This window comes from Melopsittacus undulatus, chromosome 11 (assembly GCF_012275295.1).
Source record: "Melopsittacus undulatus isolate bMelUnd1 chromosome 11, bMelUnd1.mat.Z, whole genome shotgun sequence".
Lineage (NCBI taxonomy): Eukaryota > Metazoa > Chordata > Aves > Psittaciformes > Psittaculidae > Melopsittacus > Melopsittacus undulatus.
The window spans coordinates 4,376,421-4,403,210 of NC_047537.1; the positions used below are offsets into that span (position 1 = coordinate 4,376,421).

The window sequence follows — 26,790 nt, forward strand, 5'->3', positions numbered from 1 at the left end:
TTCCCTGTTTTCTGACCCAGTCAATGTTAATAAGCAGTGTTTTCACTGCAGCCTGCTTTCAAAAGGCGAGTGGCTCCCTGCCCGCTCACCCCTTCTGCCTCTTGGCCCCGTATTTTCCAAACTCAAATCAAATGGTTCACTGAAGGTGCTGCCCTTCAAACTTGATTGACGATCCGCAGTAAGGTGGGTGGGAGGAGGGGTATGGCTGGGCCTTGCTACCTGAAGGACAAATCTCATGAAGCGTGGAGCCCCTTTTGGGAAATAGAGGACTATTTGAGGAGTTGCATGGTGGTAGGTACTCCATTTTGGAGTTGAGGGACAGGTAGAAGTCAGGAGACTTTGATCCTTCATGCCACTGAGGTTACAGTAAGTGATAGGACAAGGGGGAATGGTTTTAAATGGGAAGATGGCAGATTTAGATTAGATATTAGAAGTTCTTCACTATGAGGGAAGTGAGACACTAGAACAGGTTGTCCAGAGGAGCTGTGGATGCCCCATCATTCAGTGTTCAAGGCCAGGTTGGATGAGGCTTGGAGCAACTTGGTCTAGTGGAAGGTGGCAGGGGGATTGGATGAGCTTTAAGGTCCTTTCCAACCCAAACCATGCTGTGATTCTGTGAAACCCTGCTTGTCTCCTCCATGTTTCCCCATTTTATAGCCACTAGTTGAGTATTCTGCCTCATTTTTTCTGGTCTCAGCCCCTGTGTGTTTACAGGGACAGCAGAGTTACAGGAGCCCACTACTGTGGCACGATGCTTGAATCCATAGCAGGTTTGGTGCATGCTCCCTCCCTGTTCTCACATGCTTTGTGCACTGGCAAAATGCCTCCACCAGTTTATCCAGCTGTGTGGCTGAGGCTGCCCTCCAGGGCCAGCACTGGGAAGTGGCTGCCAGCTGAGAGCATGGTGAACAGGTTCTGTCACCTGTCTCACTTTCATATCTCATTACCCTCTTGTCCCCTGTTTAAAACAACAACACTTCAACCTGTCTAACTTCCATCAGATGTAGTGTGCTTTTTTTAAACTTTGACTTTCCACACTTAGATTTCCTATAGGAAAGTGGGGATGCATGGGTAGAAAGGACCAGCCTAAATCCACTCACTTACATGAGTGCAAGTCTGAATCCCACCACAGGCCAGTATGCATTGCCTTAGACTCATATTGGCATGGCAAAACCAGTAACAGCTCAGGCAGTTTGCTCCTGTGGCATTGAGGTACCCTTTATGTGAGTTATAGTATGACCAGCACTGTTTCCAGTCTTTCTGAGTTGTTTTCATAAAGCTCTATCTCTTTGATTATAAAATTATGACTGAATTTCAACTTTAAAAAAACCCTAAAAGTGCCCATAAAAGCTGTGAAACATAACTCTGGCAACACTGAGAGGTCTGAAGACCTAATAGTGAAGATTTTAAACAGAATCCCACCCCCAGAGGTCTTCATTTGAATCTCATGGTGCTGTGTTGAACATTAGCAGCTCTGAGCTCCTCAGAGGTCAGACAGTTGCATGAGCTGAGGTTTTGACCTGCAGGTATGGCAGGGTTGTTAGCTCAGCTTTGGGTTAGTGTCCTGCAGCTTGCTCTGGCTTTACATGCTCTGACTCAGGACTGGATCTGACTGTTGTCTGTCAGGACTTTGGGAAGAGTGGGGCCTTTGACACTTTGATTCTCTAACTCTGATCAGGGGAGTTAGTACCAGCAGCCTTTCCTGCCCAAAGAACTGTGGGAGGTGAGCTCAGCCTTCATAATAACAGGATCTTTAGTATCAACCATTTCGAATGCTGTGAGAAAGACAGCTATATTGGCTCCAACGGGACCAGAGTCAGAGCAGGAGCAAGTTCGTACTGTTTCTTTTGAAGAGTTACACCTTCTCATAGCAGGTGAATCGGACCAATAACTTTATGAAAAAAAAAGGCAGCAGAATAGAGTTTTTGAGAGCATTTGAGCTGGTTTATAAGCCCTCAGAAGCATGACCTTTAGATTAGGCACGGAGATGAAGTATCTGGAATTTAGCATTCTCTTTTTGGGAAAACACAGGTCTCTCGCTGCTCAGATGCCTCTAAGAGTAACATTGTGAAATTGGGAAGAAGGTGCAAAAAACTCAATCTTTTCTTCTCATCGATTGGGAAAAGGAGTTCGCTTTACTCAGTAAACAGAGCTTTGATGGATTCCCTGGGTCCTTCCAGGAGCTGATCTGCTAAAATGACATTTTTATTACTGTTCATAAACTCCAATCTCTGGCTGCTGCCAAGAGATTAGACATAAGCTGTGGGCAAACTTGCTGGTCCAGTGGCTCAACAGGCAAGGGCAGGAGAGGTTAGAGTTTAGAGCTTGCTGCTGTCAGGGGTTGAGAGGGAGAGAATGATGTAGGTGGTGGATGGAGTGAGGGCTGGGGGGGCACACAGGAGGTTTAGCAAGCAGAAGGGCAGCAGAGGATTGAAGGGAGGTATTTTCTGAGCTGTAGACTTTCCCTACTAAAAGTCCCTCTATTCCCCATAGCAGAGAGGACAGCCTGGGTGTAGTTAATGTTCTGGGTACGTGAAGAGCAGTGGTAGTGTTCATATTAGTGGATGATTGACTTTAGAGCAATGAGCCCTGAGGGAAGGGCATTACAGGAATATAAGGATGTGAAGTAAAATTTGCATGCAATTCTATTACTTTTTTTTTCCCTTTTGAGAAGGTGAGCTCTGTTCTCAGTGTGATGATGAGTCAGGAAATCCAGCTGGCTCTCGGATATTATAAGGGACTAGCTAGTAACTGGTGAAAAATGCACGGACTACTGGGACTGTAATATCAGAGGACTCTTACGATGCCATCTCCATGCTTCTTTTTCCCTCTCTTCATCCCCGTCTCTCCATTCCTTCTCTCCTTATCTGCTAACACTGATGTCAATGACTCTTCCTGTGAGATGTACTACAGACATCACCCTTTCCAGCAGAAGGGGCATCCTTGCAAGAGGCAAACCTAATGCAACTTAATGTAGCTTTGTTTCAGTTCCTGACACTTCTCCACCACCTACCTTCTCCTTTCAGGACTGTATTAGTACTATACAACCTTCACAGATTTTTAACATACCAACCTTTTCTACCAGCTGCTGACCAGGAGGTGTCCCAAAGGACAAGACCAATGTCGTTTCAACTGGAACAGCTGAATCTTTAAGTATGTATATATATAAAAATGCAGTAGCAAACAGAATTCACTCTTTTTTTTTCCTTCCCTCAGCACTGCAGTCTTTCCTTTGTGCCTATACCACCTATCCCAGGAACCTCAAGCACATCTTCCACATCAAATCTCTCCACCTGGGTCATTTGGCCAAGAGCTTTGGCCTGAGAGATGCCCCGCAGAACCTGACTGCATTTTCAGCTGCAGGCTCAAAGAAGAAAGCCAAACCAAGGCCAAAAAGGTAGGCCAAATTGATGTTTCAGGGCTGAGGACCACCACATGACAAACTGTGGTGTGCTTTGCTCCTCAAGGTGATTGTGCTTGCTGCAGGAATCCTAAAGCAGTTTGAGTTGGAAGGGACCTTTCAAGACCATCTAATCCAATGCCACTGTCATGAGCAGGTCATGTCTGACTGTTCCAGAGAGGCTAAATGATGTTGACTCATTGGTTCAGGTTGCATTGCTCTCTGAGCTGTTGTTTCAGTCCCCTTATTCTAATAGCTTTAGAGAGCCTAAAAATTACATATATTAAACCAACTTGGTTGAATATTTGCGTGGGAATTCAGATGCTTTTTTCTGAAGGAAGCTGCTAAGTGTGGAGGTGCACTTACACTGACTAGCCTGGGTTTTGCTGCAGCTTTTCTATTGTCTGATCACTTGAAAAATAACATCTCCTGTGAGTCTTATGAGCAGGAGCAGCCTAGTTTTTATTTATTTATACTTCACTGAAGAGCTACCTTGAAGGATGAGGAAGGGTACAGGCAATATTCCAGAGCAAAGAATGAGACTTCCTATATATTGATTCTCTTTCTTGCACAGGTCATGGTAGCTAGAGCTCCAGCAGCAGTTCTGTTGTCAAGGCCAAGCACCTCCATAGTAGAAACTGACAGATTTTTTTCCCTTCATATGCCCACTTCCAGTCGCATGGTCCTATGGAGAGCTATGATCCCTGACTCAGGATCAACTGCACAGTAGCTCTTTGTCCTCATCCCTCTCTAGGGAAAGCCTCTCACAGATACAGTTGTGCTTATAAGTACTTGCTGTTGGTGTAGGGCATGGGATGATAGATGCATCAAGGAAATAGCAGAAAAAATAGTATTTTCACTTCTCTAATTTGAAGTTGACTGTCCTGCACGTGATGGGCAAGGCTGTATAAGTGCTGATTTATCTCACAAGATGGTTTCTTCCTTCCCGGCCTTGACAAATACCACTGCATCAGAAGCAAAATGTGTGTTTTACTGTGGCCTCCTATGGCATTTTTTATCACCTTTTCTTACACTAGACAGCCATTCTTTTGTAGCCTTTCTCCTGCACTTTCACCAAAGGTTTCCTGGCTGTCAGATTTGCAATGGGACAAATGTGTCCATCCTCTCAGAATGTGCAGCTGCAACTTGGATTGCTTGTTCTTCTCCCTGTGAGGACATTATCTTAGTGCCTGAGAGAAAGGGGAAGACTGCAGTGTGTTTTATTTTGTTATTAATTGTATGAATGACTAGTTATGTAAGTACAAGCCCAAATCAAAAGGCAGATCTGTTGGTAGAAATGATTCTCCTACAAACTTGGTCACTGCTGCCTGTGGATTTATCCAGTTCTTCCGAAAGCATTTCTGCAAAATCCTGTGGTATCTCTCCAAGAGAGTCTGTAGCAAACCTAGAGTTACAGCTCTGTCCTCTTTGGTGTGTGGACAGAGCTGTTCAAAGTATTCCTTTCTTGTGTTAGGCATTTGAGGCTCCCTGATGCTTCTGGAGGAGCAGAGTCCTGAATCCTCTTCTCCGCTTGAAACAGAACTAAAGATGCTCAGTACATCTGATCCTAGTTACTTTGAGTTGGTTCCACAGGATGGATAATCCTCCCTTTTGAGATGACAACATTAAGGGCTCGCTGCCTTCCCTAGCACAGTGGCAGGATACAAACCTCTGGCTTTGCCAGGAGAATCACTGCAGTAATTCAAAGGAGGAAAATCTTTTTTCTTTAATCAGTATCAGTTGTGACTCCTTACGTGTAATTGTTGCTGCAAACTCCATTAGCAACTATTAGCCATTAACACACTAATCCACATAATTGTTCCTGGGTTGGTGACATCTCTCACACATGTATGTATCTTGGGGGGGGGGGAGAAGGAGAAAGGATTTTAAAAGAAAAAGTTGGAGACCGCATTGTCCTGCTTTGAGAAGCCACCAGGGACAGGCCACTGATCTGCCTCCTGCTTCAGCTGACCCTCACCAGCAGATGGGCAACAGGATGGGAATGCCCCTGTGAGCAGGGGATTTAACAGAGCTTTATTTCAGGAAGAATAGCCTGATTAGCCGATAAAGAGCATGTAAGATGGTATGGGGTGGGCTTTGATGTCTTGCTGGCCCAGCAGGGCGTCAAGCTATGACTGACAGTAGCATGTCATAGGATTACTTGGCCTGCAACAATGCCTCTCTCTGTTCCTATGATGTTGCTACTCTGTTAGAGCTACTTTTCCCCTTGTTATGAACCTCTTTTAGACAGAGTTCCTCCTCCCCAAGTCTTCATCCTATTATAGTACAGACAAGCTCTATATACAGTAGGTGGTTTATGCACAGGACGTGTAGGGTTGGGGGATGTGGAGGTGTTAGAACAAATGGTCTGAGAGTGATTTGAAAGCTCATTTGCACGTGGATCAAATAATTGCAGCTCAGGGAAAGTGGGCAGACTTTGCACAGGTTCGTCACGGCTCAAGCACCAGATTTCCAATCCAGGAGCATCTGGAAAGTTAAGACCCTGCAGGAACAGCCAAAGTTGTGACGTGCAACAATTGTTCTTGCCTGTGATCCTTGTTTCTAATCAACTTTCTCTGTGTGTGCTTGGAAAGAACCACCCCAAATGGAGAGAAGATACATTAGTATTTATAGGATAGTTTAGAAAAGGTGAATATAGATTCAGATTCAGTCTCCACTAGCATAAATTCAAGATAGTGCTGTTAACTTACAGAGGAATGCTTTTGATTTCATGCTCAGAATTTAGCCTGCCATTTAGAAGACAAATGGCTTTTAATTGTAAAATGCAAGGCTTGAAATTATAATAGCATAGTCACAGAGCAATCTTTTTAATTATATTTCCTATGTGATACTGTGAGTGATGGTTGTCGTATTACACATTGTCTCCAGACATCCGATACTTGTTTTTAATCAGTCTGCTCACTAAAGCCTCATCTCTCAGCACCTGCCCAGAGAATAAAGAACAGGCAGTCCAGGTTGAAAGTGGGGTAAAGGCAATCATTAAATGTTTCCTTAAGAGGACAAAGAAAACTCTTCATTTCTTTTGAAGTCTCCTTTTGTGCTTAGCACCTCCTTAGAGAGCCTGCTTGGGGAAGGTGAGGCAGGAAGACAGAGAGCCAGGTGTGTGATGGTTCAGTGCTGAAATGTGGAAGCAGCTCTCTCCTTCTGAATGCCCATGTACAATTTTCATGTATTTTTTAAATCTCTGTGCAAACCAACTGTCCCCTCAGCTCTGGTGGTTCTTGCAAAACCCCATCTGAAGATCGATTTTTCTTTTTTGAAAGTTAAAATGCTGCATTTAGGTAAGAGGTGAGCGCATGAACCAGATACTGTGTATTGAGTTACAGTAGTACATCAGCTTAGTAAGTGTCTGGGCTCATGCTTTTACTGAGGGGTAGATGTAAGGAAGCTGATCCCACTTCCATTGAGGGATTAACTGTCTTTCGGTCACTGCAGAGAAGCAGCATGCACAGGAAGTAGCTGACATGCCAGATAGACATGGGTTTTGACTCATTCACAATGCAGATGCCAAAGACCTATTGCCATTCCACTAAGCATCCCTGTGCTACTCAATCTTTTGCATTTTGGGTCAGTGGGGTTTTATGAAATTCTGTGGTGACTGATGGTCTGTTTTCTCCTTTTGAACTCTGGAAGGCTGGTGTATGTCCCCAAAGGGTTTCACTGTGGTGAGGAGTTGCAGCTTAATTTGCTCTGTTTGTGAATTCAAGCCCTTACAAAGAAAGAAATAAATCTTTAAGTTCAATAGATTCTGTTGAACTCATTGCTACGGGATTTCTCTGATGCCAGAAATGCTCAGAAAGACTGAATAAACATGTGACTATCACATATGTTCATAGTTGCTATAGCTTGTGCAAAAAGAGAGTATAAAAATTAAGGGGAAAATCCCCTCATGCTTCAGAGTTTAAGTCCAACCCTTAACTAAAATGGGATGAAGAAAACATGTCACGGATACTTCCATTTGAAGGAATTTATTTACATCATTAATACACTGCTGTTGCTCTGAATATGGGTATCATCATGCCGCAGAGGTTTTGGCTGCGAGATTATTGTACTAATTCTTTCTTCAGCATTTAGTGGTCAGATGGAATTAGACTCCTGCTGGGAAATGTATCTTGTAACCCTGTGTGTCCTCCTTTGTATGGCAGGGCAGCAGTCTCCTTTGGGTGAAAGCTAGTAGCCTCTTACCTTCTGTCTTACCTCATATATTTGATTCCACTTTTGAACACCTTGGCACTGACAATTTTGGAAAGACTAATGCTTCTATTGACAGGGCATGCGAATCAAGGCTGCAGCTGGGTCTCCCTGCACAGCAATTGTATAATCATTAGAAGCAGTTTCCCTGCCAGTTTTTATGTGCCATTTATAGCTTTCCTAATATCACTTAATTAGTCAAAATGCAAGTTTGGAATTCTGCCTACTGGGAATTTCCCTTGGTTTGGGCAGTCTGCTCTAGAAAGCCAGACTGGAGCTCAGGTAAGAGTGTGTATTCATGGACTGGAGTGCAAATGGACCCAAAAATTAGAGTAAGAGCCGTGGCTGTTGTGAAAGGAAACGTAACCCACTGTCAGACTTCGTTAAAGCAGTTCAGGGAAACAGATGAGTCCTGCTTACTGCATCATGATGTTATGAAAAAAATCCTATCATAAGGTTTTGTAATTGTAAAATCCATCTGATTGATACCTGCATACAGCAATACCTTTTATTAGTGTCCTCTTTCACCATGGCTTCAGCACAGAGCCTTTGCTCTATCTTTGAGTGAAATAGTAGGGCTTGCACATGGAGCTGGAAAACTTCTGAGCTGTTTGGTACACACCAAAAAATGATCAGCTCTCTCTAATTGAAATATATACTGTCCTTTAGCATAGGAGAGGGCCTGACAGAAGCAAGAATCCTGGGAGGTTCCCAGCCTCCTAGAGGTGCTTTTGTCCTTTCCCTGCAGGGTGAAGACCAAGGGATGGTAATGAAGCTAGGGGGTTTTGTCTCTTTATGTGTAGCTGAAGTACAGTTCACTTCAGCAGGGGTAAGGTGGGCTTTACTGTTTAGTACATCTTAGTATGAAGTCTGCTCTGATGGTTCTGGAACAGCACTTGATGCTCAATTCTGACTAGGTAATAATTTTCCTTGAACTTCTCAAGCTAGGGTTTGCATGAGCTGATACAGAGCACCTAGGCCATCTGTTGACTTGTCAAGAGCAGTGTAGGACTGCTGATGAATTTCTTACCCCCACCCCACAAAAAAACAACAACAGAAAATCCAAACCCAAACAGGGTTGCATTGGCTGCAGATGGTTCATCCAATGCTATAAGTAGAAGAAGCAGGTGTTGCAGCAGCCTTGGGCCAGAGGTAACCCAGCTCTGCTGCTGGCACAGCGTCAAAGAACTGTTGGAGATGCTGTCAGGCAGATTGATAGTGCGATCCATGTTGAAATGTTTCCTGATAAATGAAACAGCCTACTCTTGTCTGCTCCAAAGACACACCATGAGTTCTGGGACTGTGTGTCAGAACTTGATACTCCTCCTTCCTCAGCTGGAGAAATCTGGGAGCCTTTGGTTGCTACAGATGCTGTGTGTTGGTTAAAGATCACTGTACTTGCTGCACTGTGTTGCACCAGCATTTCACACAGCTCAAGACAAAGGAACAGACAGCAATGCCAACCAAGTTGAAGGAGACATCTCTGAGAACAACCTCGCTCACCATTTGGGTAATAAGGCTAGAAGAGGCATCTTCTAAGCCATCAAAAGATACCTAAAAAAACACACGTATATGTGGACCCCTATTCTGGCATGTAGGAGATTTTGGCTTGGAGATCAGTTTGTGATTCTAGTCTCTTGACAAAGCAGGTGTGTCAATGAGACACAGAAGTTTGAAGTGAAAATGCAAAATGGTGTCATACTCTTTCATTGTTTTACTGCTGCCAGTTGGTCCTTTCACACCCCAATGTTTGAGAGTCTCCAAATCCAGGACAATGGTTTGCATATTGTAGGGAATTCAGTCTGATGAAATCAGCTGGTGAAACCGAATAGTTCTTACAATCTTACAGGTAATGTGTGTGGGATGAGTCGGGTGTTACATAGAAATATAACAGCTTGTGTATGCTTTTCTTCTTATGTTTGTGACTTGGAGCTGCCCGTGGGACCCTCAAAGTTTAGTTCAATGTACTTGTCTTATGGGTGTTTTTTCGCCATAGTATTATAGTCCTAGTTACTCTACCATCTTGTTGCTAGTGATTGTGGAGTTCAATGGATGGTGTCTTCAGAGCTTGCAAAGCCATCAGTCACCCAGCGTGTGTGGAAGTCACAAACTGAGTGTGTTGAAGGTGTGTTATATGTAAACTAGGTGAGACTTCTGTGGTGAGAGCAGAAGACAAAGCTGGAAACAACAGAGAGTATTTCAGGCTAATCACCTGTGCTGCAAGTATTGACCTGCTTGGGTTTTTTGCCTTGTTTTGCCCTGAATCTTTTCTGATACTCCTGAGCAAAGCAAAGAGTTAAGTGGCCAGAGAAGGAGACCGGTCCAAATCATTCAGGTTTCCTCTGAGGCTGGGCAGCACCAGCCTCACTTGAGTTCACTGAGTTGGGCAGCACTGTGGCTCCTGAGTGAGATGGGGAAGGAGAGTAGTGTGCTGGGGGTGGCTCTGTAGGTGGAAGTAGAAGGAAACTGAAGTAAAGAAAGATTTTATTCTCTTTCCTTCCCTGGGCAGTTTTTGGCTCTTCCTTCTTCCAGATGCTCCTCTCCTGCCTTTTCATCATTCAGAGATGCATTTAGCAAGATTCACAAGTTTCTCATGTTTAAAGAGTGAATAAAATTATTCCAGTTTTCTGAAGGAGGACAGAGCTTTATTGTCTTTAAAAGTTTCTCTCTGGCCTGGTCTTTCCCAGACTTTAAGAATATAACAAAGTCATTTGGGGACAGTTTCTCTGTTTCCTTATTGTCTCTCTGCTGAGGCTCTGAGTACCAGTTTTTGTGAGGTTGCAGCTTAATTACAGATGTGCACAGATAGCTGTAAACCCAGGTCTTTTATTCCTTCCACTGTCTCCATTAGGAGGAGAGGAGGTTTCTTAGACCATCTCAAGCAATTACTAGGCTTTCTGCCTTCCATTCCTCACTGTGCAAAGCACCTTTCTCTCCCCTTGATAATGAGGCAGGTAGATCTTAGAGTGATATGGCTTTTGCCCTGTACCTCAAACATAAAGCCCAAAGCAGTGGTTGGTCTGGGGTTAAGCCTTGCAAATGAAGGGGTGATGTGCCCCCCACTTGAAGTTAGAAGGTGGTGCTTACTCATCTCTGCTGGCTGCTCTTGACTGCTTACCAATTCCCATCTGTCTTTGATGGGAGTCCTGATATCCCCATTCTGGCATAAAAGAGCAGTAGTCCAGTGGTGTTTCTGCCTGGCATCCAATATGTCATAGCACTCAACACCCAATGTGCTGGACAGTAACACAGGGAAGTCAAATCACTTGTGTTCAGGGACCGGTTCTTCCTAACTTGTATGTTGGGGCTGCTTTCTTTTCTGAGTTATGACTTTTCTGTTCCTGTCTCATTTCCCCCCAGCTAATAAAAGTAGCTATTTTCTCATCTGTCTGAACGTTCCTTTCTCCTCTAAGTCCTGCTGAAGTCTTGGCACTGTAGCACATTGGGATGGGTCAGTCATTAGTGAATTTTTTTTTCCCCTGCAAGTTCCCTTTAGCTGCACTGTTTTGTAATTCCCACCTAAATACTGACTGTGTTTGGAGGGAGGAATTTAAAGGGATGGGGATTTCTCTGTCCATTATCACCGTGATGTGTTCTCATTAAGCCTCAGTACAGTGTGATATCTAGACATGAGATCACAGAAAGAGATGCTGACAATCCGGGTGTTTATCCAGTGATGGGAACATGGATTCTGTGTGTGTTGCAATTGCGTCTTAAATTCACAGCCTTTCTGTGAAGCCTTTTGCCATAGTATCACCACTCTTAAATCAACATCACACAAGCCTTTGGCAACAGGGAAAATGCAGCTATCCCGGGTTATGAGGTGGGAAGATGAGCATAAAGGCCAAAGAGATTAAATACCTTGCCCAAGGATGCTCAGGGGGTGAGTGTCAAGGTCTTACTCTGTTCTCTTGGGCTTTGTCTCATAACCACAGGGCACCTTTCCTCATTGATGTTATCTTGGCTGCTTTGGCAGAGCCCCAGAGACTTTCACCAGTTGAGCAGAGAGGGGAATTTACAGGTTTACAACAGGAATCAGAATCTGGCCAGGGATCCTGACCTGGGGCATTTTTCCTGATGTACTGTCACTGCAGACTCTTGCTGTTGCTGGTGGTTCTTCCATCTCATGGTTACACAGGGCCTTGACAGCTGCTTTTCCTCCCTCAGCTATCAGCACAGGTTCCACAGCACAGCTCCATTGATTTCTGTGGCCCTGGTTAGAGGGAGAAACCTCCCTTTTCCCTGCATCCTGGCTTCTCTGTGTACAGCTGATCAGCACAGCAGGGGGTATTGATTTACTAATTGGGCAATGATTTCACCTGATTGATAATAAAGTGTTGGACATCCTCCCTGCTGAGATGAAACTCAGCCCGGCAGCTACTGGTGGATTACTTGTCCTTTTGCAGCAGATAGTTCCCTGTTGTTAAGTAAACTGATCTGTTGCTTGGTAACCCTCAAATTACTGTAGTAAATGCTTGGAGACACAATGAAAGTGTCAAACAGAAACTTTATCGAGTGATGGAGGGGGCTGAGCAGAGGATACAGCTGCATTATGAAGTTCTTGCAGCAGAGCTGGGCTGGTTGAGGGCACACCTTGGCCTGCCACCTACAAACACCCCTCTGTGCTGCTGGGGTTTGTGCATTCAGGAAGGCAGTTGGACAAGGCACATTGTTGTGGAGGTGCTGCAGGTACAGCTCTACCAACAGCAGCACATTTGCTTCATTAGCTGTATGGTTGCTTTTGAGTTCATTCTGTCTTTTTTGTCTCATTTCTGTGGGTTCAGGCTGGGTGGTAGCTGTGTGCCTTATTTCTCTGGTATGTCTGGTCTCTGGTCCTTTGGCTTGAACATTTAATTAGTGAGAGAATGGAAGCTACACGGAAGGTAGCAGAGTCTTCTTGCCTGTGTATTCGAGGCTTTCTCTTCTAGGGAAAACTGTCAGTGGTAATCATCACACCATCCTTTTTATCATTCTGATCCATCCTTCCAAACCCACTCCAGTCATCAAACCTACACAGAGATGGAAAACAAGCTGTGGGAAAGGGGGCAAGCAAATACCCCAGATAGCCAAGAGTTTGCTTCCCTTGTCTTCTTTGTGTACTTGGCCTAATGAATGGGTTGATCTGTTGCTGCAGCCAAAAATGTTTCCTTCTCCTGTGATCCCCAGCACCATTCTGGACACCTGCAAGAACTATGCAAAGCAGTACTATATGGTGTCAACCTCCAGGACTGCTGCAGTCTGTGTGTTGTTGTAAATGTGCACTGGCATGAATGGGGGGCTTCTCTTCTGTTTCCTCATATTTAGAGGGACAGTTAGATTTCTTTTCACTCTTGGAAAATTTTGGGCTTTGTTACTGGTCTGTATTATAAAAAGGAGAGTGGGATGTACAGATACCAAGAGCCGTGGATACTCCTGCCCAGCACTATGGGAACATGGTAGGGAATGATAGGTCCTGCAGCTTAAATGAGTGAGAGTGATAGCAGCACTGAGAGTGAGATTTGGCCAAGGTTATAGAGCAGGGGCAGAACTTGCAGTGGAAAAATGCTGAGCAGGTTTTTATATTTATAGCTGGCAGTTTAGGGCTACAGGGAGATCCATGCTGGAGTTTAGTGGCTGGGCAGAATGCAGCTACCTTTGCAAAAGCTGGTCTCTGGAGAGGGAGGCTGTAAGGTGCATGTGATGTCTGCAGGACACTGCAAGAAAAGTCTGTTGGGTTTAGACTCCAGACTTTTTTTTGCTTGTTTGTGTGGAGGTTTTGTGTTTTCAAGCTTTGGGAATCAGTTCTGTTTATAAAACGTTTCCATTGCTCAGTGTCTTAAGGCTGTTAGGGGGTTTTATATTATTATTATTCTAATTTTCAAAGTGCTGTGTCACCTAATCCGTCAGCCTTCAGCACACAACCTTCCTCCTGCTCCCCACCGCCCCTGCAAGAGCATTTGTACAGAACAAAGGCTTGCTTTTAAAAACGGCATGATATTTTGCCACCTTTGTGAAAACCTGTCACAACAATATCTAATTTTGCATGAGACAGAATTTCAAATCAAGCCTCAAGAAAAGGAAGCTGTTCTTCTGCTAATGCACAAATGTCACTTTCCAGGGCTGTAAAACAAGTAACCCACCTAGCAGCATTTCAGAGAGAAGGAAATCTAATTCCTCTTATCTTCCCTCTGCCCAGGTCTGACCTTCTCAAGAAGACCCGTGGCAAACATTGCCTTGCTGAGATCTTGAGATCTGAATATTCCAGTGGGATGGACACGGGTGTATCCAAGGTCAAGAAGAAGAAAAACCAGAGAAAACCTGGCAACCAGCAGATTCCAACATAAGTCGGGACCTTCTAGTGGCTGGATGCAAAACCTGCTTGAGTGCCTCTGCTGGGGGTCAGGGTGACCTGCCAAATCAGCACAGGAGTGCTTCAATTTATCAGGCAAATATGGGAGGGATCTTGGTGTTCTTGGCCGCCTCCCTTTCATTCCATAGGTCCAAATGGAATCTAATCCAGGCATGTCCTGTTGCACTGCTGCAGTTGAATGTGGCTTCATAGAGATGTACCACGTTTCTAAGGTGGATTTTTGCAAGAAGAATAAAAAAGGTTAAATATGTTTTTCAGAAAAATGTGCTGTGTCTATAACATGAAAGTGAGATGTGTACTCGGATAGGAGACACTTTCCTGTTTAAAAGAGCTGTAGAAATACTCCATAATCTGTTTGCTTGCTCATTTTTAACCAAATAAAAAGTAGTGGCAGAGGGGGTTCCAGGACCAAGTTTAAGAGGAGGCTGCCCTTTCCCCTGTCATTATACATGGTGTCACTTCTGTTCCTGTCTTGGGTCACATAGCCATGTTGCTGCCACCCTCTCTCCTGCCCTTTGTGCACTGTCTATCCCTGGACACTGATCGTTAGTCAGATTTTGGCACCTGTAAAGAGTCTCCCCAATTTCACTGCAAGTGGTAGGACTGTGGAGAGCTCTCTTCAGTGCAGTGACACAAGGTCCCTTTGGGGCAGAGCTCATGGGCACAAAACTTCATGTCAAAACTCCTGAGTTTGGGAGCGCGCATCATGTGGGAAGGAGCCAGCATGGCATCTAATGATCTCCAGACTTCTCTTTGCTTGCAGAATGTGGTCTCACCTAATTGTATAACACAGAGTACATATGAAATGTCTTGCCTCTGAACATTAAAGCCTTTACAGGCTCTTGCTAACACTTGCCAGTAGTAACCCCAACTTTCTGGGTTCTCTGTGCTTTGGCTAGGCTGATACTGAGTACATTCCAAGCTATGGATTTCACTCCTTGCTTTTCACATCTGCCTTTTTTCTTGTTCTTGTTTATTGGACAATTGGGATTACTGAGAAAAGAGATGCAATATGGCCTAAAGGTGTTGAGACCAGCACTCATGCACCATTGCCCAGCATGCCAAATGGAACCTGAGCTCTAGTGGAGTTGGTGACAAAGCTCCCCTTGAGATGGGGCACGGGGGACAGTGAGTGCTCCCCAAGGCCTGCTGGAGACTTACAACCTCCCCCAGGACTGGCAAGTGAGCACCCACCTCCCTCTCCCCATCTGCCTCACTGTGCTTCATCCAGCACCCCCTATAACACAAGCTCCAAGCAGTACACACTTGAAAACAGTGCAAAACTTTCTGCTACCTGTGTGCATCTTCCTCGAGGAAAGCGATGAAGAGCAGCCCATCCATGACCCAAGCCAGGCACATTGCTTAGTGCAGGACCAGAAAGTGCTAAAATCCAGTGGCAATTTCAAATGCAAGAAGGAAAAAAGTACTGAAAAAGGAGTATAACCAGATGAAAATGATGCTCACTTTGCGACTACAGAATTGAGGGCATTTGCTCAGGGCTATAATGAGTCATAGTAAGCATTGTAGGAGGGAAGCAATTTCCCCAAAGTATTTAATTTCTGAAATGAATGTAACTTTGAGAACCAAAATGATTTTTTTTCCTCCCAGGCAGTTACCAAATATGCTGCTTTTACTTCACATTTCAGGAAGATGTCATAAAGAGACCAGGATAAAATTAACTATGGTTTTACAGAGATAATGAAGTTACCGGCATTTACTAGATTAAGATAAAATAACAACAAAGCCAACCTGATTCTGTTGTGAGTACTGTTTGGAAGAGCAATTGGGTTTAAGGCAAATGTCAGCTTAAACAGAAACCTTGTGAGGATGAAAATGACTCAGAGAGAGTGACGCAGAGAGTATAAGTTTGGGAAGAACTGAGCTTGTGCGTGAGAAGAAAATACATGACCTTCTCCTGACTACCACATATAAATTAATAGGGACTGTTGGCAAATTCATAATTGTAGGAATAAAGGCCAACAGCAGATGAGTGAGATGTCAGGAAATCTTATTGCCATCTGTGTGAACTGGGAATGTAACATTACAAATGGTTATGATAAATAGTGTGATTAAAAAAACATAATGCCTTTTTCCTCCAGCTTCACCATCTTTTAGCAAGTAGTGCTGGATTACTTGTGGGATTAGGGAAAGGAAGAGGGGATTGTTAAACAAGAAGGAGAAGGTGTTAGAAGGGATACACAGGCACCTGAAGTTAAGACGAGTGTGCTCTTAATAAGCTTGAAGGCCAACAAGCAAAATGTGTTTGAATTGTATCTGGGTCAGCAGGAACCAAGGTCTGCCCTCGTTTACACTTTGGTTGCTCTTGCTTGGCTCTGCACTGGCTTTGTCCTGGTGCAGCACTCAATTCAGGTAGAACCTGATAGGTCTGTACTCAAAGCACCTTATCGGCAGGGCAGGACATGAGGTGGTACCTGCCCTGGAGCAGGGATGGCCAAGCTGCAGAGCTCCACTGGCCACTGTAGGAGCCAGGTCCTCCAAGCATCTGAATCCTGGACAAGCTGCTGGGAGTCACAATGGGCTCCCCTGGCATGGAGCAGGTGGATGTCGCCCTGAACCACTCCTAAGTTTATTCCCTCTTGCTCTGAGGTATGTGGTGTGTTTTGCAGGAGTCTTGGCTGGGTGGGAGCTGCCTACGTGGCTTGTATGGGTATGGAGAGGGGCTCTTGGCAGTGTGCAATGCACCTCTGTTGGCTTTGGTCAGGCTTGATTGTGGTGAGTGACTGGGGCCCTGCTGCCCTGCAGCTTGAATTGTGTGTGTTCAGTCTGGAAATGATGGCACTGTGGAGCTTTATATAAAGCTGCCTGTGAGTCAGACCTGGACTCGGTCCGGGTTTGCCTTCCCACTGCTCCTCCACTCCCTGCTCTCACACCTGGAGTCCTGCTGCTCCCAGGAGATGCTCTTGCCCCTTTCCTCAGCTGTCCTTTGCCAGCAATGGGAGCCTGCGTCCTCCCCTGCTCTGCAGCTGGAACGTCTTGAGTTTGCACTTCAGGGCTTTGGGATAGGAAAAAGGAAGGAGGTCCCCTTGGAACAAAGGTCACAGTTGAACACCCACTTTCTGTGCCTAGGTCAAGCACAGTACACCTTAGTGCTGGTACTCACTGCGCAGAAACACTCATAACTAAGCAGCATAGAAAGCAACAGAGCTCCCTGTCCACAACTTATTTTCTCCATAAGCCTGGGGAGAGGGCAGGGAAAGCTCCAACTGTTCACACCTTTCCATCCTGGGTTAATTTTGCTTGGTGTTCAGATGAAACCATGAAATAGCTCTGCTAGACACAGTCATGCTGGTGGCATTGCATTTGTGTGTGAGGCTCAGTGGAGCAGCTTCTGTTCTCTCTCTGGTCTGAGGGTGATGGTCCTGATTAAAGCTGTGTCAGGAGGAGAGGAAGGTGGCCCTCAAGCTGGGTAAAAGCCCACAAGGGGCTTGAGAGCCAGGGCTGTGCTCGGTCCTGACAAACCCGCTGCACTGACCTGTTTGTGTCTTGGATTCAGAGCCCGGGGTTGAAACCAACCACCAGCAGCCTGTCTGTTGGAGTCTCTGAGCCCCAAGAGAAACTGGTGGAGAGGAGCTGGTGCAATACTCCAAAGGTTTCCTGAATGGGATCAGTGCTCCTCATCTCTGCCATTTACACTGCCTCACCTGAGGTCAGCACAGCCTGTCCCACCCCGAGGACTTGCCAGGATAACACCTGCTTGGCAGCAACCTCTAGAAATCCAGAGTAGGGTTTCCAGCCTGGTCAGGGACTGCTGTAGGTGGGTTCTGATGTTGGACAGTGGGATCCCATCTCGGTCCCTGCACACAAGCTGGAGGTGAGGCTGGGCCTTCAGCAGCTTGTGAGGCTGCTGAGATCCTCCTGCAGAAGATGCTGTTCGTGTGGCAAGCGCGGTGCTCTCTGACGAGAGCCTGCAGCCTGTGGTGTGTTCCCTAAACTGATTCATTCTGAGCTTGCCTTGCCTGACTCTGCTTTGAGATCTACCTGGAGGAGATGGCTCCAGCCCTTGCTTCCCCTCTGCAGTCCTTCCTTCTCAGCCAGACGTGGCTGTTCCCCCTTCCTGGAGGGGAGGTTTGGGAAGCCCCTCTCTTCTGGCTCTGCCCCACTCCCTCCCACCATCCTCATGGCACAGACTGGACCCTGTCACTGTGCCACAGCACAAGCTCAGCCCTGCTCTTCCAGGGGAGTTTCCAGCTTCTTCCAGATGTGAAATGGCAAATTTAAATATTGCAATTACCAACGTGTAACGAAGCCTTGTACTTCATTAATGTCAGAGGAGGAATCTGCTACGGCTACAAGGACAATTAAATATTAGAGAATGTCTTTGATTCACATTCCTGCTGTGTAAATGGGAGGAAGGTTGCTGCATGCTCCTTGCCTTTGCGCTCACAAAATGAAAAGCACACCCACTGCAAGTTGTCCTTTGATAGATTTTTAATATGATTTTAAAGAGTTTTGTTTGGCCTCATTCTTATTCAATGAGATTAATTTAAAGCACTTATCCCCTGGGTTTAAGTCAATCCATGTAGGATTTGGGACGGGGGTTTGTTGCCCGGGGAGGGGGGTTGTTTGCAGGCCTCTCTGAAAGACTCCTTTCCCACTTCATTAACCCCGAGCTGGGAGCGACCCCCTCGCCCCCCCTTCCTCCTCCTCCTCGCCCCAGCCGAGGCCCGGGGATTTACCAAACTCCCCCATTCACATGCAAAGGATCAGCGCTGCCCACAAAGGCCGGGGGCTCTACCCTCCAGGCGTGGCTGTGCATTTGGCCGAGCCGACAATGACCCTCCCGGCGGGGCCGGGGCTACCGGGGTGGGGGGACCCGGGGCAGAGCTGCCGGGCCGGGACCGTCGGGCTGGCACCCGGCCCCGGGGGGGGGGGGGGTGCCCGCAGACAGCCGGGCCGCCGGCTGCAGAGGGCCGGGGGGACCCCGCCGCCCATCTGCCGGCGCCCCGGGACGAGAGCCGCTGCCCGGCTGTCCGGGGAGCAGCTGCCGGGCCCGCTGGCCGCGGCCCCGTGAACGGCACTTTTAAAGGGTGGAAACAATCCATTTTCCAAAGCGATCATTTAAAGCACTTAGGCAATTATCCACTGAAGATTAGCGTTATTAATGCACCAGCGCAGCGGCTACCCCCGCGCCCGGCAGCGGCAACCCCGTCCTTCTCCTTCTCCCCGCTGCCCCCCAGCTCCGCATGCCGGCACTGGGGCCGGGCCCCGGGGAGTGGAGCGGGGGGGGACACAGGAGCCCAAGAGGGGATGCTCCCCGTGATGGGAGGTTGGGAGAACTCCTCTTTGCTTTCCCCTTTCCCTCTGCGGCGGCTGCTCCGCCAGAGCAAACAAACGGGAGGGGAAGAAAGGGCCGAAACCCGTTTGTTTGTAAAGAAGTTTTATTTCCACATTTAAAAAAGGGGGGAACGGGAGCGGAGCCCCTGGACCCCCCCCCCCCCCACCGCATCCCCCGCCCCGGCCGGGCCGGCCCCGGGATACAGACTGACAAGAATCACACAAATACGCCCTCAGGGTTCACAAATAAATAATTCATATACATTTTGCGCAATTTATTTACATTTTGCCGCTTCCCCTCCCCCCCCCCCCCCCCCCCGCTTCTTCTTTTTGTCTGTATTTTTAGTTAAGAACGTCCCAAAGTCTCTGTCCGGTCACCGGTTCCCTTCTCCCTTCCCCGGCCCTTCCCTGCCGCAGGACCGGGGCCTCGGTATCGGGGAGCCGCGGGAGGCGGAGCCGTCCGTGACGGGGTAGCTCGGTCCCCACGACCGTCCTTGGGGAGAGGCAAAGCCCCCCCGGGGCAGCCGGTCCCTGCCCCAGCTCCGGGCGGGGGCACACGGGGATGCGGGCAGGTCTCCGGCTCTCCGTCCTGCCAGACCTGTCCTTGCTTCTTGCGTTCTTTATATATATATATACTTAAAAAAGGAGGGGGGAGAGGTCTCATTTATATATATATATATATGTATACTGGGGGGTGAGCGGGTGTCTGTCTCTCGCCCGCTGTCCCAGAGGCTGGGTGGCCCCCTCCAGCCTCCCGGCCCGGTTGGGTGCCGATGGGGCTGCCCGGGAGGCCGGGGCTCACCGGGGCTGCGCTGCCCGCGGCAGGACGCCGGGCAGCGGGGGCAGGGGCGGCGGGGGCTCGCTGCCGCCCTGCAGTCCGTGGATGAGGATGCGGGGCACCAAGGGTCTCTGTAGGGCCGGGGGCGGAGCGCTGGGTCCGCGGTACAGGTAGAGAGCGGCGCCGGGGTCCAGGTTGGAGACCAGGCTCTGCGGGTAGAAGTAGGGCGAGGGGAACATCCTCTGGAGAGCAGAGTAGTTGCCAGCCTCGGCCAGCAGCTCCAGGCCCACCGCCGTCTGCCTTTTCCACTTGGTCCTGGGGGGAACAAGTCGAGAGAAGGGGTCAAGAAGGATGCTCCAAAAGCTGCTTTTACCCTTTGCAGACCCCCCTTTCCTTGTGCATCCCTCTCCCCGCCGCTGGTTCCCTGGCCAGTCCCCCCTGGACGGCAGGGATGGGATGGGAATGGATGCAATTGGGTGCGATGGATGGGACCAGTTCACTGTGAGGGGACATAGCCCCCTTTAACGAAGCGAGGGGCTCCTCTCGCTGCTGTCCCCGCCGCGCCAGCCCAGCGTGAGCGCCCAAAGAGCCTCCGGAGGCACTGGAGCCGCAGCCCGCTGGGGATGCGATGTCGGGGTGCAACCCCCTGCGATACAAATCGCGAGCATCATTTGAGTCCCTTCCGGGGCTCTGAATTCCAGATTACAGATTACGGACCCGCGGGATCCCCCAGCGGTACCCCCTGATGCTGATGCTGCCGCGGTGCTCCAGCCCGAGGCCCCGGCAGCTCCGCTCCACCGGCCGGGGCTCCGGGACCGCCGACCCGGGCCGGGGCTACCAGTGCCGGGCCTGGCGGCTGCGGGAGACCGGCGGGGGACACGCGTCGGGCAGTGTTTCGGGGGTATTCGTTTGTGCCATATAGATGTATATGGGTCTGTATGTACATATGAAGGAACCCCCAACGTGTTGATTACTCGTGGATCTTTGCCGGTGGTGAAGCGGGGCTGGAAATGGGGGAAGAGGTTTGGCGTGTGCTAAAACCCGGGGTGAGGGAGGGTCCGGGCGGGGGGGGTGTGTGTGCAGACCGGGGTTCTTCCTTTTGCGGAGGTGGCAGTGATGGGGCTGGAGATGTCCGGATAAATCCACCGAAGCCGTCCCTCACTTCCAGCCCTGCCACAGATTTGGCGCTGAAGCACTAAACCTGTTTCCACCAGTAAATTGTTCATCATAATAATAATTGTGTAATTACTGTAAAGAGTGTTAATTATTGATGCCCAAAGCAGTAATTGGTATCTATAATTAATGGGCCGATGTGTTATGCTGTTGTGTTTGGCTGGAAAGCCCGGTTCTGCTTCCCCGCCTTGTCGGGGCTGGGGGCACGGATTGTACCCCCAAACCTGCCCCTCCTCGGCGTCGGTTCCCTCCTTGTTTTGGGATAAAAGTGGGGGGGGAGGACGACACAAAGCACCTCTGTTGGGACGTCCCACGGGGTGATTGCGGTTGCCCTGCCTGGTTTGGGGATGCGGGGCCGGGGAAGGGGAGCAGGATGTGACCCCATCGCTGTGAGCAGGAGGGAACGGTGCTTCATTACCTTCTGTTCTGGTACCAGGTTTTCACCTGCGTGTCGGTGAGGTTGAGGGAGGCGGCCAGCTCCATCCTGTCCTGCACGCTCAGGTACTTCTGCCGCTCGAAGCTGCGCTCCAGCTGGGCCAGCTGATGGTCGGTGAAGGCGGTGCGGGCTTTGCGCGGCTTTTTCAGCCGCACCGGGGGGCTGTCCCGGGAGCTGGAGATCTCTCGGTCCCCTTCTTCTTTCACTGAGCCGAGGGGGAGGAAGAGAGGCCAGGTCAGGGCAGGAAGGGAAGAGAAATACCCTCAGAAGAGGGGTCCCCACTGCAGCCCTGAGGCGGAGGAGCCGGGCTCAGAGCACGTTTGTCAATGTTAATCCCGGCTGCCCACGGGGTTCCCGAGCCGGGCTCGGCCTTTCCCCGTCCCAGGGTGATGGGGGGAGCCCCGGCCCGGCCGCGCTCCTACCCAGGGCCCTGCTCCCCTCGTTTCCCACGGGGCAGCACCCTCGGGGTGTATCCCCAAACCCAACAGCTTTCTCGATGCTTGGGTGTTATTGTTGTATTTTGTTGTCCTTTCCCTTTTCTCTCTTTTTTAAAATTTCTTTTTCTTCTTTTTTTCCCTCATTTTTTCCCTTTTATTGTTTATTTCAAACCCAAACCAAAACCTACCCAAAATGAAAATCAGGAGCCCCCATTTTTGGAGGGGAAGCTTCCTGGTGCTGCCGCTCCCCGGGGGATGCTGCCGGGGCCCGGAGCAAACCTCCCTTCTCCCTGTCTCACAACGAAATACGGAGGAAGAAGCTCCGCAAGCCTGCGCCCGGGCTGTTATTCACCGTTAAAAACGCGGATTGAGGCGGGCCGGCTGCGGTTCGTTACCGCGATCGGTGCATGGGCACCGGCGGAGCGGAGCGGCAGTTTACGCAGCGAAACCTTAGTAGGGGAAGGGGAAATTTCCGAGCAGAAACAAAAAGAAGGGGCAATAATAAAGCCCTCTTTGTGCTCGCAGTGCCCACGCTCCTGGAGGGGAGGATGGAGCGAACGGGCTCGGGTTGTACGAATCACCAGCGGTTGGGGTTTTTACAGGGTTGATGTTAAATCCGCCGGTGGCGGGGCCGGGCTCGTTTCTCTCTGTAGGAAGACAATAATCCGGTTAATTGAGCCACCGGGGAGCGGAACCCCTCAACCAGAACTGCCGAGCGGGCAGAGCTCGGGCTGAGCTCGGAGACCGGCTTCGGTTCCCGAGGAAAGCGGCATCCGGAGCGGGGCTGGGGGGGGGGGTCCCGGTCCCGTTCCCCCCGGGAAAGGCCCGAAAGTTTGTGCGGAGCTCGCAGCGGAGGAAAGCGGGACCCGGCCCCGGCCCCCCGGGGGCTCCGGGAAACTTCCTGCTGCCGCAGGGCTGAGCTGTGGCCGCCCCGCATCAACCCCCCCGGCCCTGGCGAAAATGATGATTTTATGTGTAATTATATAGATATTACTTTATCGTTTCGGCACGGATCAAATCCTGCCGCTGCTGCCGCGGGTTAGGCCCAGCCCCGCAGCCCCTTTGCAGGGTAAATCGGGGGCGATTTGCCCCAGGAACAGCGATTTCCAAAGCAGCAAAAAAAGGACTGTGCGGGAGTGGGGCCCTTCACCGGCTGCCCCACTAAAGGGTGTTTTTACCCTCGTCTACGAGGCGGTTTTACCCTCATTTAAACTGTGGTTTCCTCCACATTTAAGATGTTGTTTTGCCCCATTTAAAGTGTGTCGTTTCACCCCCATTTAAAGGTGTGGTTTTTTTCCCACCATATAAGGTATGTTTTTCCCTTGTTTTAAACGATGTTTCTCCCCATTTAAGGGCATTTCCCCCCCTCCCTCATTTTAACTGTGTTTTTCCCCCATTTAAGGGGTGTTTTTTTTCCCCCTATTTAAGGAATGTTTTTTCCCCATTTAAGAGGTCTTTTCACCGGGGCCGTGGCTGCCCCGTCACGGGCAGGAGAGGATCCGAGAAGTACGGGTCCCCATCTCAAACTGGACGCCCCAGTCCGGGCTCTGCCGGCTCAGGGGGACCCGGGGACCCCACGGTTCTTCTCCCTCTCTTCCTTCTCCTCTCTGCGATTTGGCAGAAGGAGAGAAAAGCTGAAGGAATTCGGGGAGGGGATTCAGGAGGCGAAAACAACGGCCAAGGTGGGAACCGCGGCTGTTCTCAACCCTGGCCCTGCAAAGCGGCGGGGCCGATCCCAGCCTTCTCCCGGGTGCGTTTGCAGCCGGGACGGGGCTCGGCCCATCCTGCCAATTTCCTATGGGCATCCCGCAGATCCAGCGGTCCCGCAAGGTGCCATCACCTCCCCTGTGTGCCCCGATGGGGACCCGCTCCTTCCCCTCCCAAGCACTCGGGAAACTCTTTTCCCGAGTGAAAGTTTCTGCAGTGGTGCTGGGGGCGAGAGGGGAGCGAGGACCGACCCCAACCCACTCTGCGCTGTTCTCGTGTCCGGTAAAGGGCCGCAAGGGCCCTGGAAGCCCGAGCCCTCGGTCCGGGAGGAGCAGCAGCCGTGGATGCGGCCCGGGGCTCTCTGTCTGTCGTGCTCGGTTTTAAACCATCTCAGAATAATAATGTAAATAACACAAATCGAATCAAACCCCGCCGAGTTTGTTCTTGGTTTCTCCTCGAGAGGGGAAATACCCGGAAAAAAACGCGATTATTTTATTATTGTTTTCTTTCCCTTTTTTTTTCCTTTCCCATCAGAATTCCGTCCCCGCTTCTCCTCTTTCCCCGCGAGAAGGAACGGAACAACCGGATCTTCCCGGCGGAAAGCCGCCGGGCGCATCCTCCGGGCGCGTTTACCCCAGTGCCGATCGCTCCAGCCCCTTCCACCGGATCAACCCCCAAGTTTGCCCAAGTTGGTGCCGACACCGCGATCGTTTCGGAGGCGACCGGTGCCTCCATTCCCCATCACCGGCGCTCGCCGAGGCGGCTCCGCAGTGAGCTCCCGGCGCACCGGGAAGCTCTGGTGCCGCCGGAGGCTTCAGGTAGAGGCCGCCGTACAGAGCCCGGCGGAGTGCGCGGCTCTTACCTTTGTACTCCGAGTCCGAGGAGGAGCTGCTGGTGTTTTTGTCCATTTTCTCCCGAAAGTCCTCGCAGGGCTTGGTTGGGATCCTGCCCGGCGGCTCCTGCCCTCCGTGAGGTCCATTGGTGCTGGAGTAAGGAGCGCAGGCGGCCAGGGGCTTGCAGTCAGCCAGGATGTCTCGGATGAGGAAGGAGGAGGTGACGGTCCGGGACTGGGAGGGGGCCGAGACCTGCCCCGGCTGGAGGAGCGCATCCAGGCCCTGCCGCGGCACCGCCGCCTCCAGGCACTCGCGGCCCGGCGAGCGGGGCGAGGGGCACCCGCTGCTGCCCTCCGAGCGGGGGCTCAGCTCTAGCGGGGACCGGCCGTCGCCCACCAGCGGGTCCCCCTTGGGCACGGCCGGGCTGCTGGCTCGGTGGGAGAGGATGGAATCGATCCCAAACCCGGTGGAGCCCTCCATGGCCCCAGCGAGGTGCCGGCGCTCACACGGGCATTGGCAGGGAGGGTGCGGCGGAAGCGGTTTGGTAACGATAGTTAACAATAACAGGAGGGAAAATAAAAAAATTGAAAAAATTAAAAAAAAAGGAAAAAAATAATTTAAAAAGGGTAAAAAGAAAAATAAAAGCGCAAAGTTCAGCCTGGGATCCGGGCCACAATTGCTGCAAGGCTCTCCGAGGCGCCGAGCGTTAGATCCAGGGCTGCTCCGTCTTCAGCATCGCTCCCAGCTGCACTCACAGACAGACAGACAGAAGAAGGGGGGAGAGGAAGGCAGAGTCAAACTTTGGCCGCGAAGGGGGTGGGGTGAGAGGGGACGGACCCCAACCTCACCCGGGGCCCCGGCCCCTTACCCGGCCACCCCACCCTCGCCCGGGGCCGCGGCGGCGCGGGGCTGGGGGGCAGCCTGGGGGCTCCCAGCCGGAGGTGGGGAGGCAGCGATCGATAGTGATGCTTCGCAGCGCCTTAACCGCTTAATGATCCAGAAATCGATGGGGAAGGGCGAGGGGAGGGCGGAGGGGGTGGCCAGCCGTCGGGCCGCCGCGCTCCCCCCTTCTCGCCAGCACCTCGGACAGCACCCGAGGGGGGGGAACCGGAGTCACCGCGGGGCCGGCGGTGCCATCAGCACCTCGGACAGCGGCAGGAACGGCTCCCGGGGGGCGGGGGGGGCAGGGGGAGGAACCCCCAAGCGCTTTGCCCCGTTAGCGGGGGGACCCCGGCCCCCCCCAGGAGAACGCGCCCATTGGCCGCCGGGTGTTTGGGGGTGTCACTCCCCGGCGGCGACACCTTGCAGGTTCATTAACGGGAATTAATTGCTGCCCTGGTCCCCGCGCTTTCCGGGCGGTTTCCGCCCTCTTTTGCTGTCATTATTCCGCTGATGGGGCTCGTAATGGGATGATTAGCGGCGGAGGGAATCCGGGGGGGGAGATGTGGGGTAGAGAGGGGAGGTTATCAAAGGGTTGCTGCGCTCTGCTCGCCGCCCCCCGCAATCAGCCGGTCTGAGGCTCCCTCCCGAGCAGGGAAAGTTTTTCTGGGCGTTAAAATAAAATTTTAAAAATAAATATAAAAAAAATATTTAAAGGAATAAAGCAAAGGGAAAGCACCGAACCCCCCCCCAGCCCCAGAGCGGAGCCGGCTGCTCCCAGCCCGCGATGAGCCTCGGAGCTGCCAATTTCGTTGAATCCCCTCGAAACCCGTTGCGAGGAATCAGGATGCTCCTCGAGTGCGGACAGCCGGGACCGGGCATCGCCTCCCGGAGCCGGGGCCGCTCCTCCTGCCCTCCCAGCGCCAAGCGGCGGTGCCGACCGGTGCAGCTGGGAAGGGACCGCGCTCAGGGCGAATTCTTCCTGACGTGCACCCCGTTTTAAACAACCCCCGGTGGCCCCGGCCCCCCCTGCCCGTTCCCTGCCCGTTCCCTGCCCGTTCCCTGCCCGTTCCTGCCCGTTCCTGCCCGTTCCCTGCCCGCTTCTCCCGCAGACACCAAGTTTCCTCTCTCCCGTCACGTCGCGGGGTTTTGCTGCTGGTTTCTCCGTCTGGACTCCCACCTTCTCCCGGTCACAGCGGCTCCTGCTTCCTCGTGGGTTCATTTAGGGGCTTTTCCTGCGGGTAGACCCTTCCCGTGGAGATGAGGAAGATGTCCACGCCCGGGTGCGTGA

The 26,790-nt window shown here is 50.5% G+C and overlaps 2 protein-coding genes across 3 annotated transcripts in view; one reads left to right on the forward strand and one right to left on the reverse strand.

Annotated features, from left to right (window-relative positions):
* The window catches only part of DDX31 (DEAD-box helicase 31), a 48,807-nt gene extending 34,583 nt beyond the window's left edge, over positions 1-14,224 (forward strand). For both annotated transcript variants that reach the window (XM_034067357.1, XM_034067358.1), the window contains exons 19-20: positions 3,217-3,397; positions 13,788-14,224. In XM_034067357.1, the coding sequence (XP_033923248.1) occupies positions 3,217-3,397; positions 13,788-13,935 (329 nt within the window). In that variant the 3' untranslated portion in view covers positions 13,936-14,224. The remainder of the gene's footprint in view (positions 1-3,216; positions 3,398-13,787) is intronic.
* A 5,830-nt stretch (positions 14,225-20,054) lies between these two features.
* BARHL1 (BarH like homeobox 1) lies at positions 20,055-25,100 on the reverse strand. The gene is made up of 3 exons (XM_034067885.1): positions 24,650-25,100; positions 21,626-21,848; positions 20,055-20,349 (listed from the first exon to the last, which is right to left on the reverse strand). Exons 1-3 carry the CDS (start codon positions 25,098-25,100, stop codon positions 20,055-20,057), a joined length of 969 nt encoding a protein of 322 aa, XP_033923776.1.
* Between the last annotated feature and the right edge of the window lie 1,690 nt (positions 25,101-26,790).